The following is a 27,997-nucleotide window of genomic DNA, read 5'->3' as shown; positions in this document are numbered from 1 at the left end:
TGACATGCCCCCGATTCTTCCCTAAATGCTTCATGTGGTAGCCTTTAATCCTCACAAGAACTCTATGGTCTAATCATCTTCATCATCATAACTTTTATTGTTTATAAATATAATATTTATTGTATACTTTTCATATATGATACTATTACCATTATTCCCATCTATAAAAGGGGAAACAGAAGCCCCGAAAGGTGAAGTAACACACCTGCTCTCGGATTCAGGATCCTAAGCCACCATGGAGTACTGGCTCTAAGCCACCATGGAGTACTGGCTTGTCAACACACTTCTTTGGAGGTACACGGCAATTTTTAGAAGTTAGGACTCATATACTGTGACTTCAAAGCCAGGTGTCATGAAGACAGCCAATGTGGCATACGTTTTGGAATCAGACCTGCGTTGTAATGGCGACTCTGAGGCCTTACTGGAATCATGTGCAAATGGTTTACTCACCTATCAAGTGGGACTAAAGGTACACATCACTGCGCCCTCAAGACGTCATGCCTCCCACCCATCACCGGATTAAGGGGACCAGGGGTGGAGCAGGAGTGGAGTGAGGTGGAGGGAGAGCGTAGGCTTCACCTGGGCCTCCAGTTTTGTCACCAGGGGGCTCCCGAAACCCTCAGCGGGCAGGGTGTGCGCCTGCGCTCTGAACATCCCGCGACTCCAGAGAGGCTTAGTACCGGGCGACTCCAGGTTGCGCATGTGTGTCTCGGTCCCGCGGTTGCGATTGGCTTTCAGGCGTCAGAGCCGGTGTGCGCACGCGCGACTGCAAAAGGCAGGTGCTTCGGCTAAGATGGCTGCCAAAAGTTTTGCTTCCCGCCTCAGAGGCTCCGGGCGCTTTCTGAGTGTCTTTGTGGCGGGAGCTGTGGTGGGCGCCGCCGGAGGCGGGTTCACGGCCATGAAGTTGCTCCGGAGTCAGGGCGCTGAGGCAGCGTTGGCGGTGAGGGAGACCGACGGTAAGTCCGTAGGCCTGCTCTTCCTTCCCTGGCCCAGGTTTCGGGCCGGATGCCTACCTCCGGCGTGAATTCTAATTCTCGGTCCGCGCGACTTTTCTCCCTTTGCCGCCCCGAGCCCGGCGGTCCTGGGTTTTCATCCTTTCTACTCGTCCCTCCTGGCCTCCCCGCTCCACCTGGCGCCTCGCCTGCCTCTTTCGCTTACTTTTCCATCTTCATTTTCTCGTCGTCTACCCCCGAAGTTATTTATCACATGTATGTTTTTAATGTCTGTAATCTCCATTAGGTCGTTAGCTCCGTAACAGCTCGGACTATGTTTTGTTCTTCACCATATACACAGTCCAGTACCTGGTACATAATTGACAGTTAAGTGTGGAAGAATGAATAAATTAACACCTAGTTTTAGCATATTAGTTAATTGTCCTCATTTTGCCTTCGTTCAAATGAAGAGTACCGCATTAACCCTAAAAACGAATCTGTCAGGTTATTTTATCAGCAAAAAAGTGGGCTTATTTCGGAAGAGTAGGGAATTAACAATCCAGGACAAGCAAGCGATGGCAAAACCATAGGCAAGTCCAGCAACCAAAGGAGAGGAACTTTATGGAGAGGACGGAGGAAGTTAGGAGGGGTTGTTTTGCAAAGTCCAGGGGTAGTCAGCTTCTTGTAGAAGTTGCACTGTCTTTCCCTGTTGGGGGCCTGTAGTTGATTCTTTCTCTTGCTAGTTCTTCTGTCAGGGTCTGTAATTGACAGCTTTCCTGTAATTGACAGAGAGTGGAATGGCTCCCCCTTCCAGCTTCCCCTTCTTGCAGCAGAGTCCACTTTCCTGAGGTTTCCCTTTATTAATTTTCACACCTGCTAGCCCTTCTGCAAAGCATATAACTTCTCAAGCTACTAGGGGTACCTTATATTTAACAATGAAAATGAGCTCATGCTCATTTTTTAAAAAAGATTTTATTTATTTTTGCGAGAGAGAGAGAAAGAGAGAACGAGTAGGGGGTAGGGAGAGAGGGGCATAGGGAGAAGTAGACTTCCCACTGAGCAAGGACCCCGATGAGGGGCTCGATCCTAGGACCCTGGGATCATGACCTGAGCTGAAGGCAGACGCTCAACCAACTGAGCCATGCAGGCCTGGAGTTTATGCTCATTTTTTACACTTTCCCTGCCATGCTGATTTAACTTGCTCCTTCTGATACTTGGCATTCAGCAGGAGAACTAGTTGGGTAGGTTGAAGAGCTGGAGAAGGCATCAAGAGAGGGTTATTTTGAAACTGACTCCGTGTTAAATGTGTGCTTGGTTTCTCCGAGTAGGAAGAGTAAGACCAGTATTATCACTGTGTCGCTGCAGCGCACGTCTTTGCCTCAGTTCCAGAATGATGGATGATAGTCTTTTAAAATGTTTATAAAAGGCTGTGTTTTTGTCCCCACACTAACTCTTTTAATGTAATGAAGAAGTAGGCTTTTTCCCATTAAATCATATCAGTGACTAGGAATGACTTGTTTTTCCTTTGCTGCTTTTGTATACACGGTACTTTATGGGGCAGAGATTTGGACATTTGATGTGATAGACCAGTAAGATCAGGTCCTTATTTAAAAGTTAATGAGATAGCTGCAGTTTATCTTGTTTGTTAAAACTGATTATAGGCAAAGCCTACTGTCTCTTTTCTCTGCGTTGGAAATAATTGCAAAATGAGATCTGGTAGATTAGCCTTTTGAGTCAGTTCTTTGTAAGTCTCACCCCTCTGCCTTATCATTTTTTGTTCCTAGTAAAAGTTACTAATTATTTGTTATTTTTGTCCCCTTCTCCCCCTTTTCATTTTTAGGTTCTGCAGAAAAGGCTCTCTTGGAACAATTTGGAGTCCCTTTAACTGGAACAGAGACTAGGCATTACACTAATCATGCCTTGTCTTATGATCAGTCAAAGCGGGTGCCTAGATGGGTTCTTGAACATATATCCAAAAGCAAGATAATGGGTAGGTGGTTAGAAGTAAAGGCATTGGTGAAAGGTGTTTACAAATTTAGAACAAGGGGGATTATTGATTCAACCTTTTTCACATTCCAGCACATTTAGATAATGATGATGTCTGTATGGTGTACTTAGATGAATGGACCTGCCTGGTAACCAAGGAGCTCCAGACCCTTCCCAGCTTTCTAAGGAGCTGAGAGGATCAGTATCTTGACATATGAGTTGGAGGCTCTGTCCTAAATATTGCTACAAGTAGCACTATTTGTTCATTATCTCCACAAATAATTTTAAAGTGCCTATCACATGTCTGGCACTGTGCTGAGCCTTGGGACCAGAGCAGATAGTCTCTCGTTCTTTGCACTTTGAGTTAACATGGGGGGGGGGGGGATTTGACCTATCAAACAATCATGAATGTATAATTATTATTGGTAATAACTGTTCTGAAGGACAAGTGATTGCAAGTTGGATTAGTATAAATAAGGAACAGTGAAGAATATGATGAGCAATGATATAGGAGAACCTGATTTTGATTAGGAAGGCTTCTCCAAGAAAATGGCTTGGAGGGTAGATGCTGTTGCCTAGGCAGAGGAGTTGGGTGGTCCATGGACTGTGGACAGGAGCATTCCAGACAGAAAGAAAAGCACAGCTGCATCTCTGAAGGCCCCAATGTGAAGAGTTTTGTTCCTTTAGGGAACTAAAAGAAGGCCAGAGTGGCCGGAGCAAGGGAGAACATGTGAAAGGAGAGACTGGAGAGGTAGGCAGGCATGTAAGTCTGTTCATGTTTTTTTTTTATGTTTTTTTTATGTCTTGGTGGATTCTTGTAATTAAAATGACCAGACCTTGATATTTAATATTAAATTGGTTTCCATGTAGATTATTCTAGTTTACACTATCCACTGTTAACTACTTGTCCTGTCTTTCACTCATAATGAGCATTACTAATTTAATAGCTGATTTTATTTCCATCTATTGGTTACCAGTGAAAGTAAATATTTTGTGAATTATTCTTTGTGAGTTATTTTTACCATTTTCAGTTGGGATATTGTTTTTTGAATTGATTTGTGGGAGTTCTTTATGTGTTAAGGTATTACCTTTTGTCATAGTTGTCTTATTTATTTATTTGCCTTTTAATTTGCTGTAAGGCCCACACATTATTTCTCCTTTGCTTTACAGTACATACTCTGTTTATGTATATTAAAATGCTGATGTTTAAATGAGTGTATGCCTTTCTAGAGTCAAACCAACCAGCAGAATAGCAGGAGCCTTGGACTTTGCTTGCTACCAGAAGGAGACTGATGTATTTGGAAACTTTTTCATAGCAGTTGAGAATTGATTGTAAACTTACATCAAGAGAAACTCACTTGATTTAGTTTCAAGCCTAATGAATTTCCTTTAAATATAAAACTTTTCCCAAGATGTAAGGAATTTCGTCTTTACTAATTTTATCCTGCTATTAAATTACCATTTTCAGAGGCATATAAGAAAAATACTGCATTTCACATCATAATGTGTAATTTGAGGAGGTAAAATAATATTTGAAAACAGGAAGCAGTATACTTGTGATTTACTTGATTTTAGTCTTCTGTTTTCAGTAATGACAGACTAGATTACTCAGACTGACTCTCTGCTAAAAAAAAGGAAATGTTATTAGCAGACTGACTGTCTGCTAAAAACAATAGGAAATATGTAAAAAAAAAATCACTTAAAAAAAAGTCAGCATGATAGTGGTGAATTGGCAAGCCAATATCTGGGGGAAAGCCAGAATCCAGAGAGGTAAGGGCAGTCCTGGTAAACCAAAGCCACATTGCTTTTGATTCTGCACCTTTGTAGGGTGAGGGAGACTGAAGGTGAGACCTAGGGCTCACCCAGGGTAGATTGTCTTATAGGAGACCCTCCCCACATTAGCCTGGAACCCCAGGGTGCACCCCTTCCATTAGCCTGGAACCCCAGGGAGGATGGGGGAGCCAGAACTAACCTGCCTGCTCACCTTAGGGGACTATACAGAAGGTTTTCTTGACACTGAGTAGGAAAGGGTCAAAAGGAAAATAAAAAGTTTGTTCCAGGGAAGTGGAGGCCACAGACTGGCTATCATGCAGACGTATAGCCGGAAGCCATGGAGCCTGTATAGATCAAGTCCTGAAGCCCTGATCTTGGTTTAACACAGTTCTTCACTGGCAGTGCTTCCAGGTACCCTGACAGAAACAAATTTACATCCATCTCAAGGAAGGTATCTTCATTCTAGGCCTTTGGAAATTCCCACAGATGAATTTTCAAGGGCGGTGAGCACCAGGCAAAGATAACCAGGCTTGTAAGGAAGTGATTCCAGTGGTGATGACACGTAAGAGAAGCTTACTAATAATTTCTTCTGTTATTTTTTTCTTTATGAAGTGGTTCTAAAAAGCTCAGTATCATAATTTATTCTGAGTCTTGGGATCTGATCATTTAAAATTTTTCTGGCTGAATGAAATGACACTGTAATCAGTAACTTCATTGGTCTCCATTTTAAACTTTATTGAGTAGCAGTCTGAGTCTGTTCCATTTATCCCTATTATTTTTGTAATTTAACAAGATCTGGCCTAATGACAATGAGAAATGTGGTCTTAGGGTTTGCTGATGTCCACTGTGGCAAACTATCCTGGAGGTGTGAGAATATAAATAAAATTGAGATTTTTTTTTCTCTCCCTGTGGTACACAGATATTTTGTTCAGTAATTTTTGGATTGAGCTCATAACCTGAATATTTGTTTTGTCATGGCTTGAGAGGCAGCAAGCAAGATATCAGAGACACTCTCCCCCTCCCCTAGGCTGTGGCTGCCCAGAACAAATTGTTTCGTGTCTATATATATCCATTATTTCACTACATATAAACTTACCAAATACAGTTGCATAAAATATGATACATGAGGGTCTTTTTAGAAAGCAAGAGTTTATTTAGTATGTAAACTTTTTATATAGTTCTGCTATTTGGTCATTGTTTTTACTTAAATGCTATCTGGGGGATTTTTTGCCTTTAATTTCAAAGGCTAGAAACAGAAGTATATGAGATAGCTACACTGTATGAAAAGCATTCTTTCCTAGACTAGTCCTTGCTAAATTCAGATGAGGTATCTGAACTATCCCAGGAACTTGAGACATGCAAACAATCACTAAGTACTAGCTGCTCAGAGAGATACTAGCCAGCAGCAAACAGCTTGCCTTGCTTAGAGAATCTTGAGGGAAATTTGTCCACTAATAACGTACCATTTTGTATGTTTTTCTTCAGGTGATGCTGACAGAAAACATTGTAAATTCAAGCCTGATCCCAACATCCCTCCAACCTTCAGTGCTTTCAATGAAGACTACATTGGGAGTGGGTGGTCACGAGGACACATGGCTCCAGCAGGAGATAACAAATTCTCATCTGTAGGCATATTTTTTGGGAGGGATGGGAATACAGGGCTGGCAGTATGTATACCATGGGACTTAGGCATTAAAAAATAATAGGAGCCAAACCTTAACATTTGAGAATTTCTGTATTCTTATTTTATATTTTCCTTCCTGACTATAATTCCTTTGTTTGCTCAGATAGTGAAATGTTCTTAAACAGGTTGAAGAAGTAAAACTAAATGCTATGTAAAAGAGAACTGGAGAGCTCTCAGGAGCTGATTATTTATTTATTTATTTATTTATTTATTTATTTATTTTTATTTTGAAAAATTTCAGATCTGTAGAAAAGTTGAGAGTACGGCAGAAACATTTGTATCATACCAAGAAGTGTGTGTATATGTATTTTTGAATATTTGTACAGTGATTTCTAACATACAGTTCATACTCAGATTTGCCAAATTGTCACAGTTGTGTTCTTTACAGCTTTTTTTGACCCAGTGTACAGTCATGAATTACATATTATACTTAGTAGTCATGTCTTTCTAGTCTCCTTTACTTTAGGATTAGTTCTCTGCCAAAAAAAGGAGAGAAATGTCTTTTATGACACTTACTGCATCAACTGTTGGTGATTATTGTCATTAAGATAGTGGTTTTTAACCTTAGATACTCATAAATATCTAGGGATGTTTTGAAAAATCCTAATGCCCAGATCCAGAGCAATTAAATCAGAAACTGTAGGGGTGGAACCCAGGCACCAATATTTTTTAAGCTCCCTGGGTTACTCCATTGTGCATTCAAGGTTGAGAACCACTACTTGAAGAGAAGGTTATTGACGGCTTTCGTGGTTAATACAAGTCAGTGGAAGGAAATAATGGCAGCCTTTCAGCAGTGTGAAACGAACGAACACCTAGTGGCCAGAAATTCAGAGGAACAAGGAATTCTTCTCTGCCACTTTTGAACTAGTATGTTTGTGTTGTAATTACTGAAAGTTGACCTTTATGGAGAAACTCTTTGCAGAGGCTGAACACCAGAATTTATCCTTTAGCTTTATATTGGAAACTTCGCTCTTAGAGTCTACATTACTGGTTTGGATTTTAGGAAGTACAAAGAAAGCTAGCACACCAAACTACTTATTTTGTTATACCCCTATTACGAATAATCATTATTGAGCTTTCTGACCTGAAATAGCTATGGCTTTCATTTATTAAACGAGTAGTCACTGTAATTGCCTCAAGGTAACGGAGCTGGCTTTCAGTGTCTCTTTGTAAAATCTCAAAGGGGAAGGCATTTCATTGCAAGTTACTATTTTTATTTCTTTTCACAGAAAGCCATGGCTGAAACCTTTTACCTTTCTAATATTGTACCTCAGAATTTTGATAATAATGCTGGATATTGGAACAGGTGAGGGGTGAGAGTTTTAAAATGTGGTTCTGTGGGAGATGAATGATGTGCCAGGAGAATGTACTGTGCACCCATCAACTGTTTCTCTTTGTTCAGCAGAAGCTAGCACTACTGAAGGTAAGTACTAAGGACGAGTTGTCTTCGCTGTATGCCAGGAGTACAGTAGTCTGTGGGAGTACAGACTTCAGAACAGCCAGCTCTTGATCATATTTGCCACTGGTCAGAAGTCAAGTTTTGGAAGAAACTACTCAAAGTATTATTACTGAGGTAGTAAGAGATTTTTGAGTATGTGCAGAGGACACTCTATTTTTTTCTTCTTGTATTTCAAGAGTTGCTGAGCTTTTTAAAAAAAGTTTTGGTACAATTAAACATAACTAGTTTTTGATAGACCCTAACAATAAAATCATCTAGGCTTTTTGCACATTTTTGATACTTCTAACCAGTTTTGTCAGGGGATCTCTTTAAGCATCTAAAACTAGCACTGATTGAGGTGGTTTCAGGCTATTGCATTTTCCTCAAACAGAACTTTATGTTTCAAAATAATTAGGAGAGTAATTGTAGCTCCATATTTGTTTTGTCTACATACCCTCCCTTCCCCCACTCATTATTTTAAGCAGGTGACAGGTATATTGTTTTATTTATAAAGTTTTAACGTATTTTTAGAAGGTAAGGATTTTTTAAAAAACTGAAGCAGAGCAAGATTATTGCCGCTAAAAAATTATACAGTAATTCCTTATTGCCAGTTCTACAATTAGTGTTCAGATTTCTCTGATTGTCCTTAATTTTTTATTTCTGGTTGATTGGTTTGAATCAGAATTTAAACAAGGTCAACATATAGATATGTTCTCTTAATGCTCTTTTAATCTGTAGGTTTCCTTTTTTTTGGTATGTTTTTTGTTTTTTAGCCTCGCAGAATATTTGTTGAAGATCTGGGATATTTGTCTTATGGAGTTGCCTTTTTATTTTGGCTGGTCATGTACCATTTAACATTTTCCTTTCCCAAGGGATATATTTTTGGGAGGATAATTTATCTGATAATTAGGCATATATGTTGTGAGGTATAATACTGCTGATTTTACTTTTTAGATAGGGAAGCTGAGGGATGATGACATGCATTGTTATCTCTCATAAATCTCTCCAACTGTAGTATAAGAAAGTGCATATTAAACCTACTTGCCATTTTTATCTAGTAAATTAGTAAAACCATTTTTAATTGATAAATCCCAGTGTTGTAAAGATTGCTGTGAAACTGTGGTGTTGTATTTTGGAGTTTATAGAGTAAATTGGTACAATACCATTAAAATATTACTTTTACATATAATCAGGTGTTATTAAAATACATATTCAGTAAAGTAATTCTGGCCCTTGAAATTTATCCTAAGGAATGTTGCATTATATAAGAAATGTTAGGATAAACCCAGTTGCCTCACGGTAGGAATGGTTAAATAAATAAGGTGTATCAGTTTGTTGAAATCATACATAACTCTTCAGAAAAGATTGAGAACTACAACATAGAAAGATAAGGGAGAAGACAAAAAAAAATTTCAGTTCTAAAATGTACACTCAGTGCACACACAGGAAAATGTAAGTAGTTGTGAGTGCATATAATTTTTAAGTTTTCTTGTGCAGCGAAGAACTGGAAAGATAATGGTTTATATCCTTAGTGTTTTGTGCAATATTTGCTTGTTCACATTCATTTGTCAAATTCAGCATTCCTGGTATCTTTCCTAGGGATTTGATATGGTTTGCTTCTTTTCTATATTTATGTCTGTGTGAATATCACACCTTTTTTTGCTTTGTTTTTCAGAATGGAAATGTACTGTCGAGAACTGACGGAGAGGTTTGAAGATGTTTGGATAGTATCTGGACCGTTGACCTTACCTCAGACTGGAAGTGATGGAAAGAAAACAGTTAGTTATCAGGTAGGGACATGTTTTAACATTCAGGCTTATGTTATTTGTATGAGATTATAATTTCATAATGTATTCTACTTTTTAATTTTATTTATTGAATACCTGTTGGAATGATAGGCACAGGGGATGTAATGATGGATTAAAAAGCAACCACTGATTTTAAGGAGCTCACAGTTTAGAAAGGGAGACAAAAACAAAAAACAAAAAGGGAGACAGACGTGTTATCAGTTAATCACATAAAAGTCTGATATGGTGTGCCAGAGATGAATACGTAGATGAAGGGGTATAGCAAGAGCACTGACCAGCTCTTTTGGTGTGGCTTGGGAAGACTTAATAGAGGAAGTGATTTTTGAGCTAGATCTTGACAGATGAGTAAGAGTAAACTGAGTCGGTGAATCACTATATTGTACACCTGAAACTAATGTAACACTGTATGTTAACTATACTGGAATTAAAATTTTTAAGAATGGGAGGAAAATGAGTAAACCGAGTCAGGAGGGGAGCATGGGAATTCCAAAAGCTGGAGCAGTGTAAGCACAGAACATTTGGGATTGACAAGATAGTTCTGGAATTCAGGTGTCATTGAAGATATTGGAGCTTAGGGTACAAAAGAGTATGGATGGCTCACAGGGAATGAGGATTTCTACAACAACAGGACAGGGGCCAGATGGTAGAGGGCTTTGTATCCATGAAGGCTTGCATTTTGCTTTTTGGACAGTGAGAAGTCATAGGTTTGTTTTAAGCATGGGAAATGTGATTTGTTAGGGGTTTTATTAAGAGTATTCTGATGGGGCGCCTGGGTGGCACAGCGGTTAAGCGTCTGCCTTCGGCTCAGGGCGTGATCCTGGCGTTATGGGATCGAGCCCCACATCAGGCTCCTCTGCTATGAGCCTGCTTCTTCCTCTCCCGCTCCCCCTGCTTGTGTTCCCTCTCTCGCTGGCTGTCTCTATCCTGTCGAATAAATAAATAAAATCTTTAAAAAAAAAAAAAAAAAAAAAAAGAGTATTCTGAGCACCGTGCAGAGAGGTAGGTGAGGAAGGAGTGTTTGAAAGAGAAGTCAGAGATGAGGAGGTGAATGGGACATTACTGCTGTGGTCCATATGAGAAAAGACACAGGGCCCAACTCAGGCAGCTAGAGTGAGGATGATAGAGGAATATAGGAAAGCATAACCACGAATTCACTTTCTGGCTGAGGAAGAGGGAAAAGTTCAGGATCACATTTAGATGGCAGTGAGTGGAAAAGTGGGAAGAGCAGCTTTTCTTTTAGATGCTTGAGTTTTTTTAAAAAGATGAAGGTTTTTTTTTTTCATGTAAGTTGTTTAAGAACTTTATAGACTGAAGGAAAGAGGTTAAACTAGAAGAGTATAATTAGTGGTGTGAGGGCTTACACATCTGATGTTGATGTGAAAGATTGAGGATTGCATCTGGAGGGTAGCTGAATTAATACAGTGATGTCATGAGATCTGTACAGGGTGGGGAACTGATGGAGTGGGGAAGACGTGATAGAGTAAGTAAAAGGGATTGAAGGACTTTCCTGTAGGTCAAAGCGATGTATTTGGAGGGAACACCTAGTTCAGTTCTAGGAATAAAGCAGATATTTAATAAGTAATGGTTAGGATATATGATTACTAGGAGAGTCTGTGGTAAAATTAAATGAGCTGAGAAACAGATTAAGGGAAAAAAAACCAAAAAAACTTTAGGGTATGTTCTGTCCCGCTTGACTTGCTTTTTATCAGCCTGTCTGGATCAGATGCATAGTGACGTGTAAGCAGCCAGGTGCTTACACCCTCAGAGTATTCTAGGAGTTCTTACGGGAGGTGGCAAAGGAGTTAGTATTTTAAGTAGATTAATTTCTCTCCTCTGATCAATTCGCTAATTTAATTTTAGTATTTTTTGTTATATTAGAAGAAAAAAATGGCTTAAAGCTCCTTATGTTCTCTTATTTTTTAAATATTAATTATTCTTGAGCTTTGTTAAATCCGCTTTACTCTTACATTGGAAAAGAGATTTTCCTGACTGACTTTTAAAATCTTAAGTGATCAAGTTCGTTTTTTGTGTGCTTTGTTTTCATAAAATTGAAAGATTTATATGACTAGCTTACTGTGTAGTAGACGAAAAATTAAACAAAGTTTCAAAGGAAAAATTAACCAGTAATTAAGAGCATTTCACTAACAGTTTTTTTGGGGTGGCTATTTCTCTTAAATATGTGTTGGCCAAATGCTGTAGTGGAAAGTATATTGCTTTTCTTAAACTGGTATAATTTTTAAAAAATATAACTTACACAGAATATTATGTATCTGCCAGCTCTTTCTGCTGAACGGGCCTGGAAGCAGTGATTCACAGTTAACAGTGAGCATACCTTGAGACCAGATCTTGTTTCTAAAAAACCATTTCCGAGTGGAAGAATGTGGCACGCGGGGAAGTGGCTGATTCCAGGGCTGGTGCAGGGAAAGTACGAAATGATGGGGACGTGTCAGAAAGATGTAGACATCAGCTTGCAGGAGTTCCACCTTACCGTGGGGCTGTTTGATATCAAAGTATAATGGACTATAGACCCACTGAGTTGTATAAGAATCCTTACTTCTGACACATAAGTTAATACATGAGTGTAAGGAACAACTTCTGCTTACTGTAGAATGTCAACTAATACATTATAAGAATGAAAGAATTAGAAAAATCATTTTGCAACCATCATGGTAATAAGTGATTCAGACAAGAATCACCAGTGGATGCTAAATCTAGTGAGTGAAAGTTTTATGAAAAGAGGAAGTTTATGTAGTTAAAAAGAGTCTCTTCACAAATTAGTAACAAAGCAAGAAATGGTAACTGTACAGTGGAGAAACTTTCCCTTAACCAAGTGATCAACGTTCATATTGTCAGTAATGGGATTACTGATAAACTGTATTTCCTGGTGTGATGCACTGAGAAGAATACAGGATCACTTCTGTGATATTTCTGCTAAAAAGCATAGCAGTGAATCTCACCATGCAGAAATAACAGGCAAAACCCACCGAGGGTCATTCTGTAAAACAGCTGCCTTGTACTCTTCAGACATGTTAGCGTCATAAAAGACAACGGTGAGAAATTATTCCAGATTAATGGAGACTAACGAGTCCGGAAAACAAAATGCATTATGTGATCTCAGGTCAGATCCTAGGTCAGAATAGAAATGTTACTAAAAAGGACATTATTGGGACAGTTGGCAACATTTGAGGTCTGTAGGTTAGATCATTATATGTTATCAGTGTTAAATTTCCTGATTTTGATAACCATACCATGATTATATAAGCGGATGTCTTTGCTCTTAGGAAATACATCCTGAAGGATGTGTCTATGACTTATTTTCAAAGGGTTTAGGGGAAGGCAACCCTGTCGGGACCCCTTGCACTCTTGAGAGCTTTTTCTGTATCTTCACTTAATAAAACTCAATTTACTCGCAAAAACAACCAACCAACAAACAAAAACACAAAGGGTTTAGGGAAAAGAAAAATATGGAGGGAGAAGGAATAATAAAGCAAATTGGGCAAAAAAACAGTTGAATCTGTGAAGAGCACACAGATATTCTTTGTGCAAATCTTGTAAATTCTGTATTTGAAATTAATTGAGAGTGATACATATGTACATATATTTTAGTATATCTTCTCTATATCAGAATTCTTAATTACACTGGAATATATAAAACTAACCACTAAGAAGACTTACCTTGCTTCTCCTAAATAGCTTATCAGTGACTGCTATTCAAGCCTTAAAGAGAGTTTCAAAAGAGACCTGTCAGCTCTCCTCACTGGAATTAGTGTCATGGTGATGAAATGTGGGAGAGCAGTCAAGATCAGCTTCCTGAAGAGTAGACTCTGAATAATAATCATGTTTTTTGGTTTTTATGTGAAAGCCTTATTGGTCTTAGGTCTTTATTTTCAAGTTCTGGGCCTCTGAACCCGTATTGTCAGTTTCCCATGTTCATATTACTTCATAGGACCTGTGAATGCTCACTGGTAAGTCTTTAGTCCAGCAAATCTTCCAGTGCCTGTCATATGGAAGGAGGAATGTATACAGAATTAATCATAAATGACATGCCTTAAACTACACTCTCGATTACTTTCTCCCTTTCTTTCCTGGATTTCACATCTGCAAGTCATCTGTCCTGATTTCTTTGAGTCAACAACTGTTATGCATTCTCTTTTTTTTTTTTTTTTTTTTAAGATTTTATTTATTTATGTGACAGAGAGACAGCCAGCGAGAGAGGGAACACAAGCAGGGGGAGTGAGGGAGGAAGAAGCAGGCTCATAGCGGAGGAGTCCGATGTGGGGCTCGATCCCAGAACGCCGGGATCACGCCCTGAGCCGAAGGCAGACACTTAACGACTGCGCTACCCAGGCGCCCCTGCATTCTCTTTCTTAATAATTTCTACTCAGATTTTGCTGAAGCTCTGAACACCTCCAGTGTAGGCAGAGGCCTCCAGTGACTTTCTCTGCCTCCATTTCTGTTGGTGTCAGTCTGTCTGGAGTCCAGAAATCATGACAGAGAAAGTATACATTTTTGGTTTTCTCATTCTCAAAAGCATCAGAAATGAGTAATACCAAAAGAACAGAAAAGGAAACTTCATTTGTACTGAAATCAGGACATGTCCATAGTCATATCAAGAATTTCAAATAATATCTGAAAGGTACAGTGCATTTGGACTAAATTATAAAAGGTTATTTTTTTTAAAGCTTTTGTTTATTTATTAGAGAATGAGAATGAGCAGGGAGGAGGGGCAGAGAGAGAGAGAGAGAGAGAAGCAGACTCCGCGTTGAGCAGGGATCTTGACATGGGGCTCCATCCCAGGACCTGGAGATCATGACCTGGGCTGAAGGCAAATGCTTAAGTGACTGAGCCACCCAGGCACCCCAGGTTATTAATTTGACATGTGTTCTTTTATCAAAGCATGGGGCAGGGTACTGAAATTAGTAAAGTTTTTAGTAAGGAAGAGTTTCTTAGATTCTTTTTTTTTCCCCCTTTCTCTTCCACAGAACCTTAGAGAACAGATGCCTTTCTATTAATTTTAAAGCCTTTGAATCTATTCTTCATTAATTCCATATTATGTTAGAAGTTGTGAAGTTAGGGGTGGCTGGGTGGCTCAGTTGGTTAAGCGTCTGCCTTCGGCTCAGGTCATGATATCAGGATCGAACCCCACATCAGGCTCCCTGCTCAGTGTGGAGTCTGCTTCTCCCTCTCCCTCTACCTGCAGTTCCCCCTGCTTGTACTCTCTCTGTCTGTCAAATAAATAAAAATCTTAAGGGGCGCTTGGGTGGCTCAGCCGTTAAGCGTCTGCCTTCGGCTCAGGGCGTGATCCCGGCGTTCTGGGATCGAGCCCCACATCAGGCTCCTCTTCTGGGAGCCTGCTTCTTCCCCTCCCACTCCCTCTGCCTGTGTTCCCTCTCTCGCTGGCTGTGTCTCTCTCTGTCAAATAAATACATAAACTCTTTAAGAAAATAAAAAAAAAATAAAATCTTTAAAAAAAGTTATGAAGTTAGATACGTATATTAAACATAGTTTAATCTTGATGCTTTTGTTCCCCCCCACCACCATGGCATTGAAGCCATAATTGCCAGTCTTTTTATTTTTTTTTTTAAAGATTTTATTTATTTGAGAAAGAGAGAGCATGTGAGTAGAGGGAGGAGCAGAGGTAGAGGGATAAGCAGACTCTGCACTGAGCATAGAGCCCCATACGGGGCTTGATCTCGGGACCCTGAGATCATGAGCTGAAATGAAGAGTTGGATGCTTAACTGACTGAGCCGCCCAGGTGCCCCTTTAATTGCCAGTCTTTTTTTTTTTTTTTTTTTTTAAGATTTTATTTGAGAGAGCATGAGAGAGCAAGAAAGCCTGTGCACGAGAAGCAGAGAGGGGCAGTGGGAGAGGGAGAAGCAGACTCCCTGCTGAGCAGGGAGCCCGACAGGGGACTCGATCCCAGAATCCTGGGATCATGACCTGGGCCAAAGGCAGACACTTAACTGACTGAGCCACCCAGGCTCCCTAATTGCCAGTCTTTTAATGAGCCTTGAATTTAAACTTTAAAAATTTTTTTGTTATGGAACTCTACGTGCGTAGTAATGAAAATGTTAAACCTTAAAGTATATGACATTGTAATGAAATTCAAATAGTATAAGGTATGAGAGGGATAGTCAGCTCCTGGTCCCAGTCCCATTGTCCAGTTTCCTAGTTCTTCTGCTTGGTTATCTCTCTCTTGAGAATAATGGGTGCTAAACTGTATTTCTTAATTTTGATTTACCCATTTTAAACAATCTCTGTTATGCTTTCACATGAAATTTCTTTAGTTCACTTCACACATTGTTCCATTATCTGTCATTCATGTTAGTTTTTGTTCTCCTATTGGTAAACTTTATGTCATAAACTTTATAAAATATACTTAAACCTTTACTTCTTGATCTGTCACGTATGTACTGTCGAGGTTTATAGCATTGACATATGTGTTTGCTAGCTACAGTTTGGTCGGAACTTTCCCTGTAGCAGATACCTAAGACAGAGGCCTCCTGTGGCACATCTAGCCCGTAGATGATTTGCCTTGGTTCGCACAGTATGTTGTTTTTGAATTAGTTGGTGATTTTTCATAATTGGGAAGTTTCACATAAAAGTCCAGATATTAGCTTCTCTTAAAAACAGATGACTCAAACCCTTGGCACATATTGCCATAGCTGCATTCACTAGCGGAGAGTAGCAGCTTTCTCCTTTGGTGGAGCCCGTGTTCTTCCATTCATCATAGTCTTCACCTGGCCCATTTCAGCCACTTAAATTTCCTGTCTAGCCCTTGTTGGTCTTTGAGTTTTATAATTCTGACTCTATTGAAAATATAAAAGCAGTATGTATAGTATTAAGAATGTTTAAATAGAACATTTGGATCCGTAAAGCAGTAGATACAATCCTGTATTAGGTCTGCGCCACTGGAGAAATAAGTGTTAACACAAACAACAAAAATCTGAGAAGTGGAAAGTAAAGACAGCAGGGTATTATAATTGCAACTTTAAAAAATGTAGTAATATGCTTTCACTTTCTATTTCAGACCATTTAACCTTACTATCATACTATTTTTTAAAAAGGTAAATCAGTTTCTTCTTGAAGACATCATTCTTGGAGCCCTCTGACTTCTGTTCTAATATGAACCGTTTGTTTCCTCCCTTCCATCTCTTCTTTTCCACCCTCCCTTCTTTCCTTCTTTTTATTCAGCAAATATTTATTAAGCTCCTCCTGTGTACCTGGCCCTGTTCTAGGCATTTCTGATAACAGTAAACAAGGCTGTATGTTATATGGAGCTCAGGTTATAGTGGAGGAGACGCACAATACACAAAACGCCTTATTAGAAAAAGAAAACGGGAGGGGTGGGTGGAAAAGAAAGGCAGGATAGGCTGCTAAGGGGAAGTGAGACTGAGCAGAAACCTAAGTGAAGTGAGGGAGTAACCTCTATGAGGAGTTTTCCAGCAAGTGCAAAGACACGGGGGTAGGATCAGCTTGGCGTATTCAAGGAGCCACAAGAATGCCAGTGTGACCAGAGCAGAGAGAGCACCAAAGAGAAGGAGGACAGTTAGAGGGAGGCAATGGGGAGAAGTCCAGATCGTATTCAGGGAGCCGTAACGCTGTTTGATCAGGATAGTGGTACAGTCTGGTTTAGATTTGTAAAGCCCAGTCTGGCTGCTCTATGTGAGGAATAGAAGAATAGCTGGACCACTTAAGAGGCTGATGGAGCAGTCTAAATGAGAAAGTAATAGTGGCTTGACTAGGGGGGTGGTGGTAGAAATGGTGCAGAATGGTCTGATTTAGGATATACCTTGCAGTAGAACTGATGGTACTTTGTAATGGGGTAAATTGTAGACTAAGAGGGAAGGAGGATAACACTTGGCTTCCAGTGTGAGATCATGAAGACCAGAGAGCAGATGTGGAGGTTGGAAATCTGGGGTGCTTTTGGCTATGGGAATGGGAGATTATTTGATGTCCAGGGCAGGGTGTGAGTTTGGTTGTCAGAGAGTAGAGGTTGAAGTGGCGATCTGCTTGGGAGTGGTCAGCACACCAGGTGGTATTTAAAGCTATGACGGGATCATGTAAGTGAGCATAGACTGGAGAGAGCAGGTCCGTGGTCTGAACCCTGGGGGCCTCAGACATTTGGAGGTCAAGAAGAGGAGGATCCAGCAAAGGAGACAAAACGAACAATTTTTGAGGGAGGAGAAAAATCTGGAGAGAGCGGTGTCCCAGAAGCCAAGTGACAAAAGTGTTTCAAGGAGGGAACGATGAGTGGAATGTTGAGGGAATAATGAACTGACCATTGGCAACCTCCAATGGTTGTGGTTTTAAGTCAGCTACACATCTGTCTTTCTTTTCAGTACACTCCTGGCTTAGGTCCCTTTTATTTTGGGCTCCCCTTCCCCCTTCTTGGATTCCTTGTTTGTTTTGTTTGGTTGGAGTACATCCTCAGATTCTTTCTGGAGGAGTCATTGGATGGTAAACTTGCTTGTCTGAAAATGTCCTAAAACCCTGGCAGTGGGACTTAGGAATCTGCAGGTGTGACCGACTCTCCTGGGCAATTTTACCTACACTGTAAGGTTTGAGAATCATCCCTCTAGAGAATATTTTTCTAGCTTCATCCCGGAGGCAAGATAATGGCCTGCTGCTTTTGTTGGTTGCACAATAATTCTGTAGATGGATTGGTCAGTCTCACACCTTGATTTTGACACCCTTTATTTACTGGAGTGTAAGGGGCTGTGAAAATCCACGCTTTGACTCCTTCCTCTTTGTTTTATCTAACGTGTCAGCTCCTCCATCTTCCAGAAATTCGTGGCACTTCTTAGTCCACTAATGCTTGTCTCTGCCATTCTCTGCACTTATATGAGTCGATTCTGTGTCAGACCTGTTTGCTGCCCTTTTGTGTATATATGTTATTTTTTAAATTAGGGGGAGAGAGGAGCAGAAGCCTGGGCCCAGGTTGCCATCCTGAACTGGAAACCTCCTTTGGTAACGAATCTTTATTCGTTAGTTTTTTCCACATCCTTGGCAAAGTGAGTTGATACTTTTTAACATTTTACTTTGAAATAATTTCAAATGTGTAGAAAGTTTGTAAGAATAAAGAACCCCCTAACATGTTTCACCTAGACTGGATTGGTTGTTAGCATTCTGCAGCACTTGCCCCCTCTTCTCTAGGCAGACATCTCGTTCTCAGTACTTTCTCAACCATTCCAGCGTTCATTGTAGATATCTTGTCCCTTTCCCCTCCTGAATACTCCATTCTCTCACATAACCACCATATAGTTGTCAAGTTCATGAAATTCAGCATATAAGGATATTATCCGGAGTACAGTCCATATTCACATTTTGCCAGTTGCTCCAGTAATGTTCTACATGCAGTTTTTTCCCCCACATTTGGAATGAAGTCCAGAATCATGCATTGCATTTAGCTGTCATGTCTCTTTAGTCTTCTTTAATCACAGTCTCCGCCTTTTTGTCTTTAATGATGTTGACAGTGTTGATGAATATAGGCCAGTTGTTTTGTAGTATGTTCTTCAACTTGGGTTTGTCTCTTGTTTCCTCTGATTAGATTCAGTTATGTTTCTGGCAGAACACCCCAGAGGTGAGCTTGTGTGCCCCTCGGTGCATCCCATCGGCGTGCATAGGCTGTCAGGTTGTCCTGTTACTACTGGTGGTATTAACTTAGATCACTTGATAAAGGTGGCATCCTCGAGATTTCTTCACTGCTAAGTTATCATTTCCCCTTTTCCTCTTCAGATTGTCACCTGCTAGTTTTAGCAGTCACTGAAGATTCTACCCTGAATCAGTTATTACTATGATTGTTGCCGAGTAATGATTTTCTAACTCTTATTTCCTCTGCTTTTAGTAATTGACACTCTACTATAAGAAAGAGCTTTTCCTTACTATTCTTATATCAATATGAACTGATGGACTCTTGTTTTGTTCAGTTAGTTTTAATCAGTCTGCTGTGTATTCGTTTTGATGCTCAAAGTGTCTTCAGTTTGGCCAGTGGGAGCCCCTTCAGGCTGTCTCCTGTGTGCTTTGACACATCCTCATTGTGTTCTCAGCGCTTCTACTTTCTGGCGTAACGTGATATTCCAGGCTCATCTTGGCCAGACTCTGGGATCAGCCATTTCTCCAAGGAGCCCTGGTTTCTTTTAATGGGGTTTGGTATTTAGAAACCAGGATCTGGATGACAAGTTGATTCTTGAGTGCTCGGTCTGCTGTTGGCTTGTCATGTGTGTTCACCACATTTATTTTTAGCCTTTTAGAGTGGGTGGAGAGAGCCCCAAAGAACATAGTATACAAATTCTATTGCCTTTAGTGGCTCACCGTTGGGAAAGCCTTTTTTCTCCATCTTCATTGTTCCTTTGTGGGGTTTTTTTTTGAGATGTATAGACCCTGGTCATAAAGAAAGCACTTACCTGTGTGTGTGTGTTATGTGTGTGTGTATGCAGAGCTGAATGTTGATAGGAATGTATCTCCCTAGAGGGGGATGTTGTTTTTTATTTTTTTTTTAGAATTGTATCAAAGTGATTTACTTTTTATATTTTTATTTTTCACCAACAGCTTCTCTGTAGTAATGGAGCTTTTGTTAGATGTGACATTATTTTTTCAGATCAAATGATTTCAGGTGGAATTTTAAAGTTAAAAATCTGTAGTGTTAACATGAAAGCAAAATATGATGCTTTGGTAAATTAAATTGGAAAAACTGTTTCAGCTTGCCATTTCAAGAATTTAGTTGGGCCAAATGTTTTATACATATACGTACACACATATACATACACGTAAACTTGGGAAAATTTGGTTAAGGAAAACAGACACAGGAGGTGAAGCCAGCAGGGGGAAGAGATAGAAAAAGGTAGGATATGTGCTGAAAAACAGTAAGTTCCTCAGACAGTTGGGTTAGAGCCCCATACAGGGAGGGAGACAAAAATAAAAGGAAAGGTTGGGGCTGGGTGGCCGAAACCTTAAATGCCCAGCTCAGAAACATTCAGGCTGTTCTCTAGCAATTCATAATAAAACAGTCGTGAATGAAACCATGTCCTTTAGTGATGCTGAGAAAGGGGACACAGCATTACCCAGCTCTAGAGACCATTCTGTTCCTCTCAAGGAATAAGTATTTGAATCATGAATTCCTGTTTCCAAGGGAATGTCTTGCAATTATGTATGGCAATTCAGAATGCCTGGGAAGTGTTTTGTTTACTCAGATCTAGCCATTTAATATTTATTGCTTGTTTACAACTATATTCTGAACCTGATTTTAGGAGAATATAGCTATTAAAAACAAGGGTGTTTATTTAGTTTTTCTGGGCAATGAAACATGTATGTGCGTACTGTGGAGAAGGTGAAGCAAATGAACCGGTGTTAATTGAGGGCTGTATCCACCATCCGATATATAAGCAGTTTCAGACATGCCGTCTCATTCAGTTCTCACAAGCAGTTTTTACAAGGAAGTAGTGGTTATCTTCTTTTAGAGGCAAGGAAATTGAGGTTTAAAGGGGTCAAGTCCAAGTCATGTAGCTAGTCATGGTCAAAGGGGAGATCCAAACATGGGTCTGTCTACTTGTGTGAGAACCGCCAGTCAATCTATAGCATTGTTCTTCGAAGCTCTCAAGAGTCTACAGTAAAGGGGTTGGTGTGCTCTTCCCATGCAGTAGCTTAAGGCCAGGAGGTAGAAGATGGTGAGGATGGAGAGCAGTTGCAAGTGATATCTGCTAGCATGCAAAAATAAGAACAGAAAATGGGCCAAGAGGAGGATCCTTTATAGCTAGGGAGAAATGTCTGTTAGACTATGCAGGAAAGGATCACAGCATCATAGGACTTGAGTGAATGTGAGCCCAGGGGAAGATTAGTAGCAGTGATTTTATCAGAAGTGAGTCATCTGACAGCTCTAATCAGAATCACCCCCTTTATTATAGCTGAGGTCATCCATGTGCTTTCTCTGATGTGCCTGTTTCAAGAAGAGATTGATTCCAGACAAGTGAAACATACCTGAAGATTCTGGCCTGAACATTATAATTGACCTGACAAGAAAGTGAGCTTCAAATTTTTCAACTCGGTGGTGGTGGTGGTGGTGGTGATGGTGGTAATGTTAGAAGTACTTAACAGTCTGTGTGTTTTCATTCTACAGCATTACTTTCCCAGCTAATTCCGAACTAGTTCCTAGAGGGGGAGGAAATTAAAAACATGCCTCCAGGAATCTTGAGGCATCACCTGAAGTGATCTGGGAGTAATTTTTTTTTTTTTTAAATCTCCTGTTTTCTCTTTAGGCAGAGCTTTTGTTCATTTCCGTATCTGTTTTAATTGAAAAATTAATGATTTTACTGGCTGAGTGTCTCCTTACTCCCACCGTTCATCTCCAGGTAGAATCGACAGTCTGGGGAGGTGGTGCTTGTTGTACTGCGACTTGGCAGTCAGGCTCTAGGCTCCTTACCCAGAGCAGGCGCCCAGTGTGAGCAGCCCAGTCTCCCTGGGTCTCGGCTGCTGCACAGCTCCTCTAGAGGCCTGACATGCAACGCAAGGGCTGGCCACCTGCCTGTCGAGTTTCCCACATGTTCTGACTCCCTTTTTCCCTTGTTCCTCTGTCTTCTCAGGTATGGAGTCCCTATTTATCACACTGTCATGGTTTCTTTCACTTGATTGGCTTGACTTTTTAAGGGATTGGTCTCTTGAGGTGTCCGACAATTTTATTTTTGGATTTTTTTTTTTTGTCTTACCCGGGTAGTGTAACCAAATATATCCATCTGATTCTAGCAGGTACATATATTTTCCTGGTGCTGCTGCTTAATTTTATTTACGTCACAGTTGCTATATGTATATGACCTGACAAATGGCAGACCTAGCCTGAATATCATTGTTGCCAGGCTCTTCTGGCACTGAGTCAGCACGAAGGCCCAGTTCTGTGTGTGTGGAGCTGGGGCGGGGGAGAGCAAATTGTCATTTCTGTCTCTTGGACGGAAGGAAACCTCAGGACAGCAGATACAAAAACTAACTTTCGGTGGTGAGTGAGTGCCAGCTTTATGGCTCTTCTATATATCTTGTTTACTATTTACACCCAGTTGATTTCCAGTTTTTGTTACAATCTTGACAAGAGTTCCGTGCTTTTTGGTAATTTAATAGCGGTGAGGATTTCCTCTGTAGAGTACTTTTACATCTACATCTTCTATGACAAGGATTGTTGCTGATTTACTGATGCTGAAGACTTGGTTCATGTTCAGCTCCCGTCTTTTGTTGAGGGTGTCATTTGTGTCCATCCTGCTTCCTCTTGAAACCCTGTTGTCCACTTTTAACTGGTCTAATCATGCTTGATCCCATGTTCCCCACTGTCCCTCAGCAGAACCATCTTTTGTACCAAATGCAGTTACATTCTATCTTTTGAATGACATCTACTACAAAAATTGTTTTTTGCATAGGTCTTGCAGATTTTAAAACTTCTTTTTTAAACTAAGGTGGCTTTGTATCTTCATAACTGTTTTGTGAAATAGGTAGCATGAAGGTAGTTATTACCTATTTAATGAATGAAGAAAGAAGGTGTCAGTGGACAAGACTTGCAGGCTCGTGGCAAAGCCTGGCAACGCTAGGACTTGACCAGGTTTCTAGGGTTCCAGTCCCTAGCAGTTTCTAGAAACATTTTAAGAAAGACTTCTAATTTTCCCAGAATTGGGAGAATTTTATTAAGTAGGTTGAGTTGTCTGCAAAGAAGACAGCTTGAAAATTAGAATTTTTTTTTAAGTCTTAAATTCGAGAAAAAAGTGGATTTTCTGAATTTCCAAATGTTGCTGGTTTGTATTTTAAACAGGTTACAGTTGTTTACTTCCTAAAAGAACAAAGCAGACTGAATCAGAGAAGATAGTGGCTGCGTTTTCATTTTTCTCTTTATTTTTAGGGATAGTATTTTGCTCCTCCTTGTTGAAATATTGTGAGAAGGTCATGGATGAAATAATCCTACTTTGTGGTTCTTAGTAGGAATTTTTGTGTTCGTGAGGATTCTTAAAAGTAGTAATGGATGTCCTCTAGCTATTGTGTGGGCTTTTGAAAACCTAATAGAAATTATTTATTTTTATAAATCTTAAAATGTCAAATTTCTTTACTTTTGGCTGGAGTTTAAGGACTCTGATTAGAAGCCCTGGTTGACAGCAGATGGGCATGATCAATTAGTTACTCTTGAAATTTTTTATTTGTAGACAAAGAGTCCACGAGGAGAGAAAACAATCAAGTGAATGGTCTAGAAGGCTCCTCATACTTGGAGTCTGAGGCTGTGCTGCAGTGATGGAGGATGTCCACCAGATGGCATCAAGGATTTGCTTAACTGTTGGCTCTCCAGCTAACCCTGGAAACCCGTTTAAACTTCTACCCCCTTGTGAACTATGGCTCAGCTGCAGCTGTGCCCTCAGTTCCGGTCCCTCGCTTCCCTAGTGCTGTCTTGTGTTCTGTATTGGCATCTGACTGCATTCTGCCTCCTGTGAAAGCAGTGGGGGTTGACTCCTCCTCTAGGTGGGAAGCTTCTTGAGTACAGACACTAGGGCATTCAGTGTAAAGCTTGCTCCTTTCTATGTTTCCAGCAGTGCCAGCTACAGCCCCTCTGAGTTGCATTGTTGAATTAACATCTGTTGGTGATCTGTGGGCTAATTATGGATCTCCGTAGAGTTCACCTTCAGTGTTTATTGCCTTGAAGAATACGTTCATTTTCCCAGCTGCGTAGATGACTTGTTGGAGGGCTATAGGGTTTTGTGCTTATACATTGTGTACTTCCATAAGCTTTACTCTCAAGTAAGCCCTGACCAGCCACTTTCACTAACTTGAGAGATAATAGTTACAGAAATCAGTTCTGTAGATGGGGCTTCCCTGCAGCCCTGCAGTTGGTCTTGGCAGTGGAACCTCCATGCGTGCCAGACAGCAGATAGCCATGGCATTCTTAGGCTGTGTGCCATGTAGGTAGAAGCCGGGGAAAAGCAGGAAAGAATCCTTGTAGCTCTCATCCCTCTGCCTTCTCTGGGCTCCCAGCACGGCCTCCAGCAGCAGGCAGGTTTGATCAGGAGCAAATAACCACTTGGAGCAAGGCAGAGCTCGGGAGGGGTAGTAGTACATATGCATACTGTAGTTGGGTTGTATCATTTTATTGGAGACCATTAAGGAAATGGATGTTCATTTTTCCTTTTTCAGAAAACAGATACGGCTTTTAAGCCAATTGGAAGGAAATTTGAAAAGGTTCCATAATAATGTTATTTCATTATTAGAGCTGACCTACACAGGCCAGCAGGTTGTTTGCTGGCCTGAGCCTGGCTTTTCTGTTGTGTGGATACCTTTCCAGAATGTTTGGTTTGAGGACATATTCAGAAGTTCTGTGTTTGGTAATAGGCCCAAGAGTGTGCAAAATCAGAGCAAGCAGCATCTACATTTAGTTAATTTAATTTCAAAAATGAGCCACAGTCTAGGTGAAACTGGAGCTAGTAATACCAATGTAGTATGTCTGGCCGCTTTTCTGAGAGCTATTTGTTTAGCTCCCTAGTGAATTTGATAAACTAAGGCCATATTTTTATTTCTCGAGCTGGGAGTTACCAGGCTGGCAGTTTTGACCTTTGAATGTTTAGAGCACCAGAAGTTCTGATTATGTGAGGAAGAGAGAAATCATAGCCTTTCTTTCCTGTTAAAAATCCAGGGCATTTTTTGCCCTTTGCCCTACAAACAGCAGAGGATGTGACCTCTACTCTTTGGGGTGGCATTATTTTAAAGAATGTGATCAGAATCTACCTGTTGGATGCTCATCTTCTCTGTGAACCTGTATTTTGGTTTATTATTACCTTTGGCAGTTGAATTTAAATTCATCGATGGGGTAGCTTATAAATACCTTTGCAGAAATGTGTTGAAAATCTTTTCAGGGAAATTTGGGGACTGCTAGTATCAGCATTGCTAACATGGCTGCTTTGTTTTTAGGTGATTGGTGAGGACAATGTGGCCGTCCCCTCGCACCTTTATAAGGTGATCCTGGCTCGCAGAAGCCCAGTGTCTACTGAACCGCTGGCACTGGGGGCCTTCGTGGTGCCCAATGAAGCCATTGGCTTCCAACCCCAGTTAAGTGAATTCCAAGTGAGCCTTCAGGACCTGGAGAAGTTATCAGGACTGGTGTTTTTTCCTCATTTGGATAGAACTAATGGTATCAGGAATATTTGCTCTGTGGACACCTGTAAGCTTCTGGATTTCCAGGAATTCACTCTGTACCTGAGCACAAGAAAGATTGAGGGAGCCCGTTCAGTACTCAGACTGGAAAAGGTCATGGAAAATTTGAAGAATGCAGGGATTGAACCAGATGATTACTTCATGAACCGCTATAAGAAGAAGCTAGAAGAACTCAAAGCTAAGGAGCAGTCAGGAATCCTGGAGAGAAAGCCATCTTAGTTTTTATCTCAGAAGATGTGTGACAACATCTGTAATGAAGCAGGTGTGTCCTCTTCAGGCGAATGTATTTTAGTGGCTTTGCTTTAAAGAAATGATGAAGTGCTAAATTTCGGACTAAATTTCTTCCCAAAAGATGAAAGATCTAAGAAATTCTGTCAAGTTTTTATTTGACACGGGAACTGATTATTGAGGGAACTGTAAGACCTACAGATTTGATGCTGAGCTGAGCTTATGTCGTGTTCACAGAGGACTCTCACCGCCAGAGGATGCTGTTTTTGTCTCTGGACGTTTGTGCCTGAAGGCATTTTGTTTTCGTGCCCCTGAATCATGCACTATCTTCGATGTATCTGGTCAGCTTTCTTGGAGCCCCGTGTTGTATGTTTTCTTTCTCTAGGACCCAAGTTGGTCTTGGAGGTGGCTTTTCGATATCCTCTGTGTGCTATCCTGTCCACACGTATTACTGGGTTATGTATTCGTTTCTTGCTCCTTCTCTGACAGACCTGCTGGTCCTCCACTTCTGTCCTAAGAAGCCCTCAGCTACATTTTCCGCTCACCTAGTATGTTCTGTGTACGAAGCTCAATGCTTTGCATGTATTATCGTACAGCGACTCTCCCAGGTGAATATCACTGTCCTCATTTTACACATGAGGACATTAAGCCTTAGGAAGCTTAAGTATTTTGTCTAGGGTTCACCTTTCCAAAGAAGTAACGCACAGAGGTAGGAGGCAGGAGGCGTGTGGGGCCGAGAAGAAAGAATGATGTAGATTGGAATAATCCTGACACAGGCTTTTGACTTAGAAATGTATACACTGGGAATCGGTGATTCTGGGCCCCGCTTGCTAAGAGGGGTCTGGTTTCTTGTCTGCCATCGACTCAAGTCCTCTGACTTGAACCCTCCTTAGCTCTTTGGGAAGAAATAATCACAGGTGTTGGAAAGCTAGAGGGCATTGCTTTGTGGGTTTTATCAGAGGCCTTACTTGCCTCCAGGGATGTAGTTCTTTCAGTGACCAGATGGTGCCAGATTGCTGTGTTCTTTGCTTTCTAGGTGAGCAGTTTGTTCCAGAGGTTAAGGGACCTAAGAAGGGTCTGTGTCCACAGATTCACCAGCTCATGGTTTGCTTCCCTTGGGTCTGCTTGCCTACCTGGGTAGCACAGGGCAGGTGGTGCTTTGGGCCAAAGACTCAAAGACAATTCTGATTATCTCTAAGGGAGACCGGCTGTTTTTTGAGCCAGATTTCTAGATTTGGGTTTACGTGGAATCCTTTCAGGGGCCACCATAAGTATAGGCAGTGAAATACCTTAAAATAGGGCCCCAAAACTTGTATAAACGTATCCTAGCTCTGCCGTCTTTCCAAGTGGTATTTTACAAGAACAGTTTTTGTGGTGTTTTGTGTGTTCGTTTCTAACAGAAATGCCAAGGCTTTAAGATAAAGGTAAGATGATAATGATTGACCTTGTTCTGCTCCTTTGTTTAGATAAAAAGGAAAGAAGTTGGGGGGTCAGAACACAGTAGCCTGATTGATACCAGTCTGTTTTATCACACTGTTTGCCATTAGCTTATGCCAGTCCTTCTCTTCTCGGGGATAAAGAGCCAAAATGTCACTGTGACCAAAAAATCTGTTACTTTCTCTCCTTGTTGGAAAGGTGATGGTGGGGCCTCCCGGTGCGGTGTTTCTCCCAGAGCCTGAGGGGGCGGCTCTGTGGGAGAAGTCCTGGGTGCTTGGCGTGCGTCTCTAGAGGTGAGCCCCCATCTCCTTTCCCCCACGTCTGGCTCCATGCCCTATTCTGGCCTGAATTTTCTTTAGCCTTGGACTTACTTCCCTTGCTCTTCTCACTCCTGCCCCTGTACCTAGATGGTGGAGAATCTTGATTTTTAGATCAGTACATTGAAGTGCCTTAGGTTTTTAGTATGAAAAGTGCTACCTGGTCATTGTGAAAAATAGAGATCCGTGCTTATAATAAAAGACGCAGTCTCCCAGTCTTCATTTTCACATG

General features: G+C 40.7%; 1 protein-coding gene across 2 annotated transcripts; it reads left to right on the top strand.

Annotated features, from left to right (window-relative positions):
• The first annotated feature begins 753 nt into the window (after positions 1–753).
• On the top strand, positions 754–27,997 carry EXOG (exo/endonuclease G). 2 transcript variants are annotated; one of them, XM_026496743.4, is made up of 6 exons: positions 754–956; positions 2,773–2,922; positions 6,177–6,316; positions 7,605–7,681; positions 9,489–9,603; positions 25,541–27,997. In XM_026496743.4, the coding sequence occupies exons 1-6, from the start codon at positions 794–796 to the stop codon at positions 26,000–26,002; spliced, it is 1,107 nt and encodes a 368-aa protein (XP_026352528.2). In that variant the 5' UTR covers positions 754–793; the 3' UTR covers positions 26,003–27,997. The 2 variants fall into 2 exon arrangements, with proteins under 2 accessions (XP_026352528.2, XP_057171974.1); XM_057315991.1 differs by lacking the exon at positions 2,773–2,922 and having other exon boundaries at positions 755–956.

The sequence above is a fragment of the Ursus arctos genome, unplaced genomic scaffold, assembly GCF_023065955.2.
Source record: "Ursus arctos isolate Adak ecotype North America unplaced genomic scaffold, UrsArc2.0 scaffold_20, whole genome shotgun sequence".
Classification (NCBI taxonomy): Eukaryota; Metazoa; Chordata; class Mammalia; order Carnivora; family Ursidae; genus Ursus; species Ursus arctos.
This window is presented reverse-complemented; position numbering and strand designations above follow the sequence as displayed.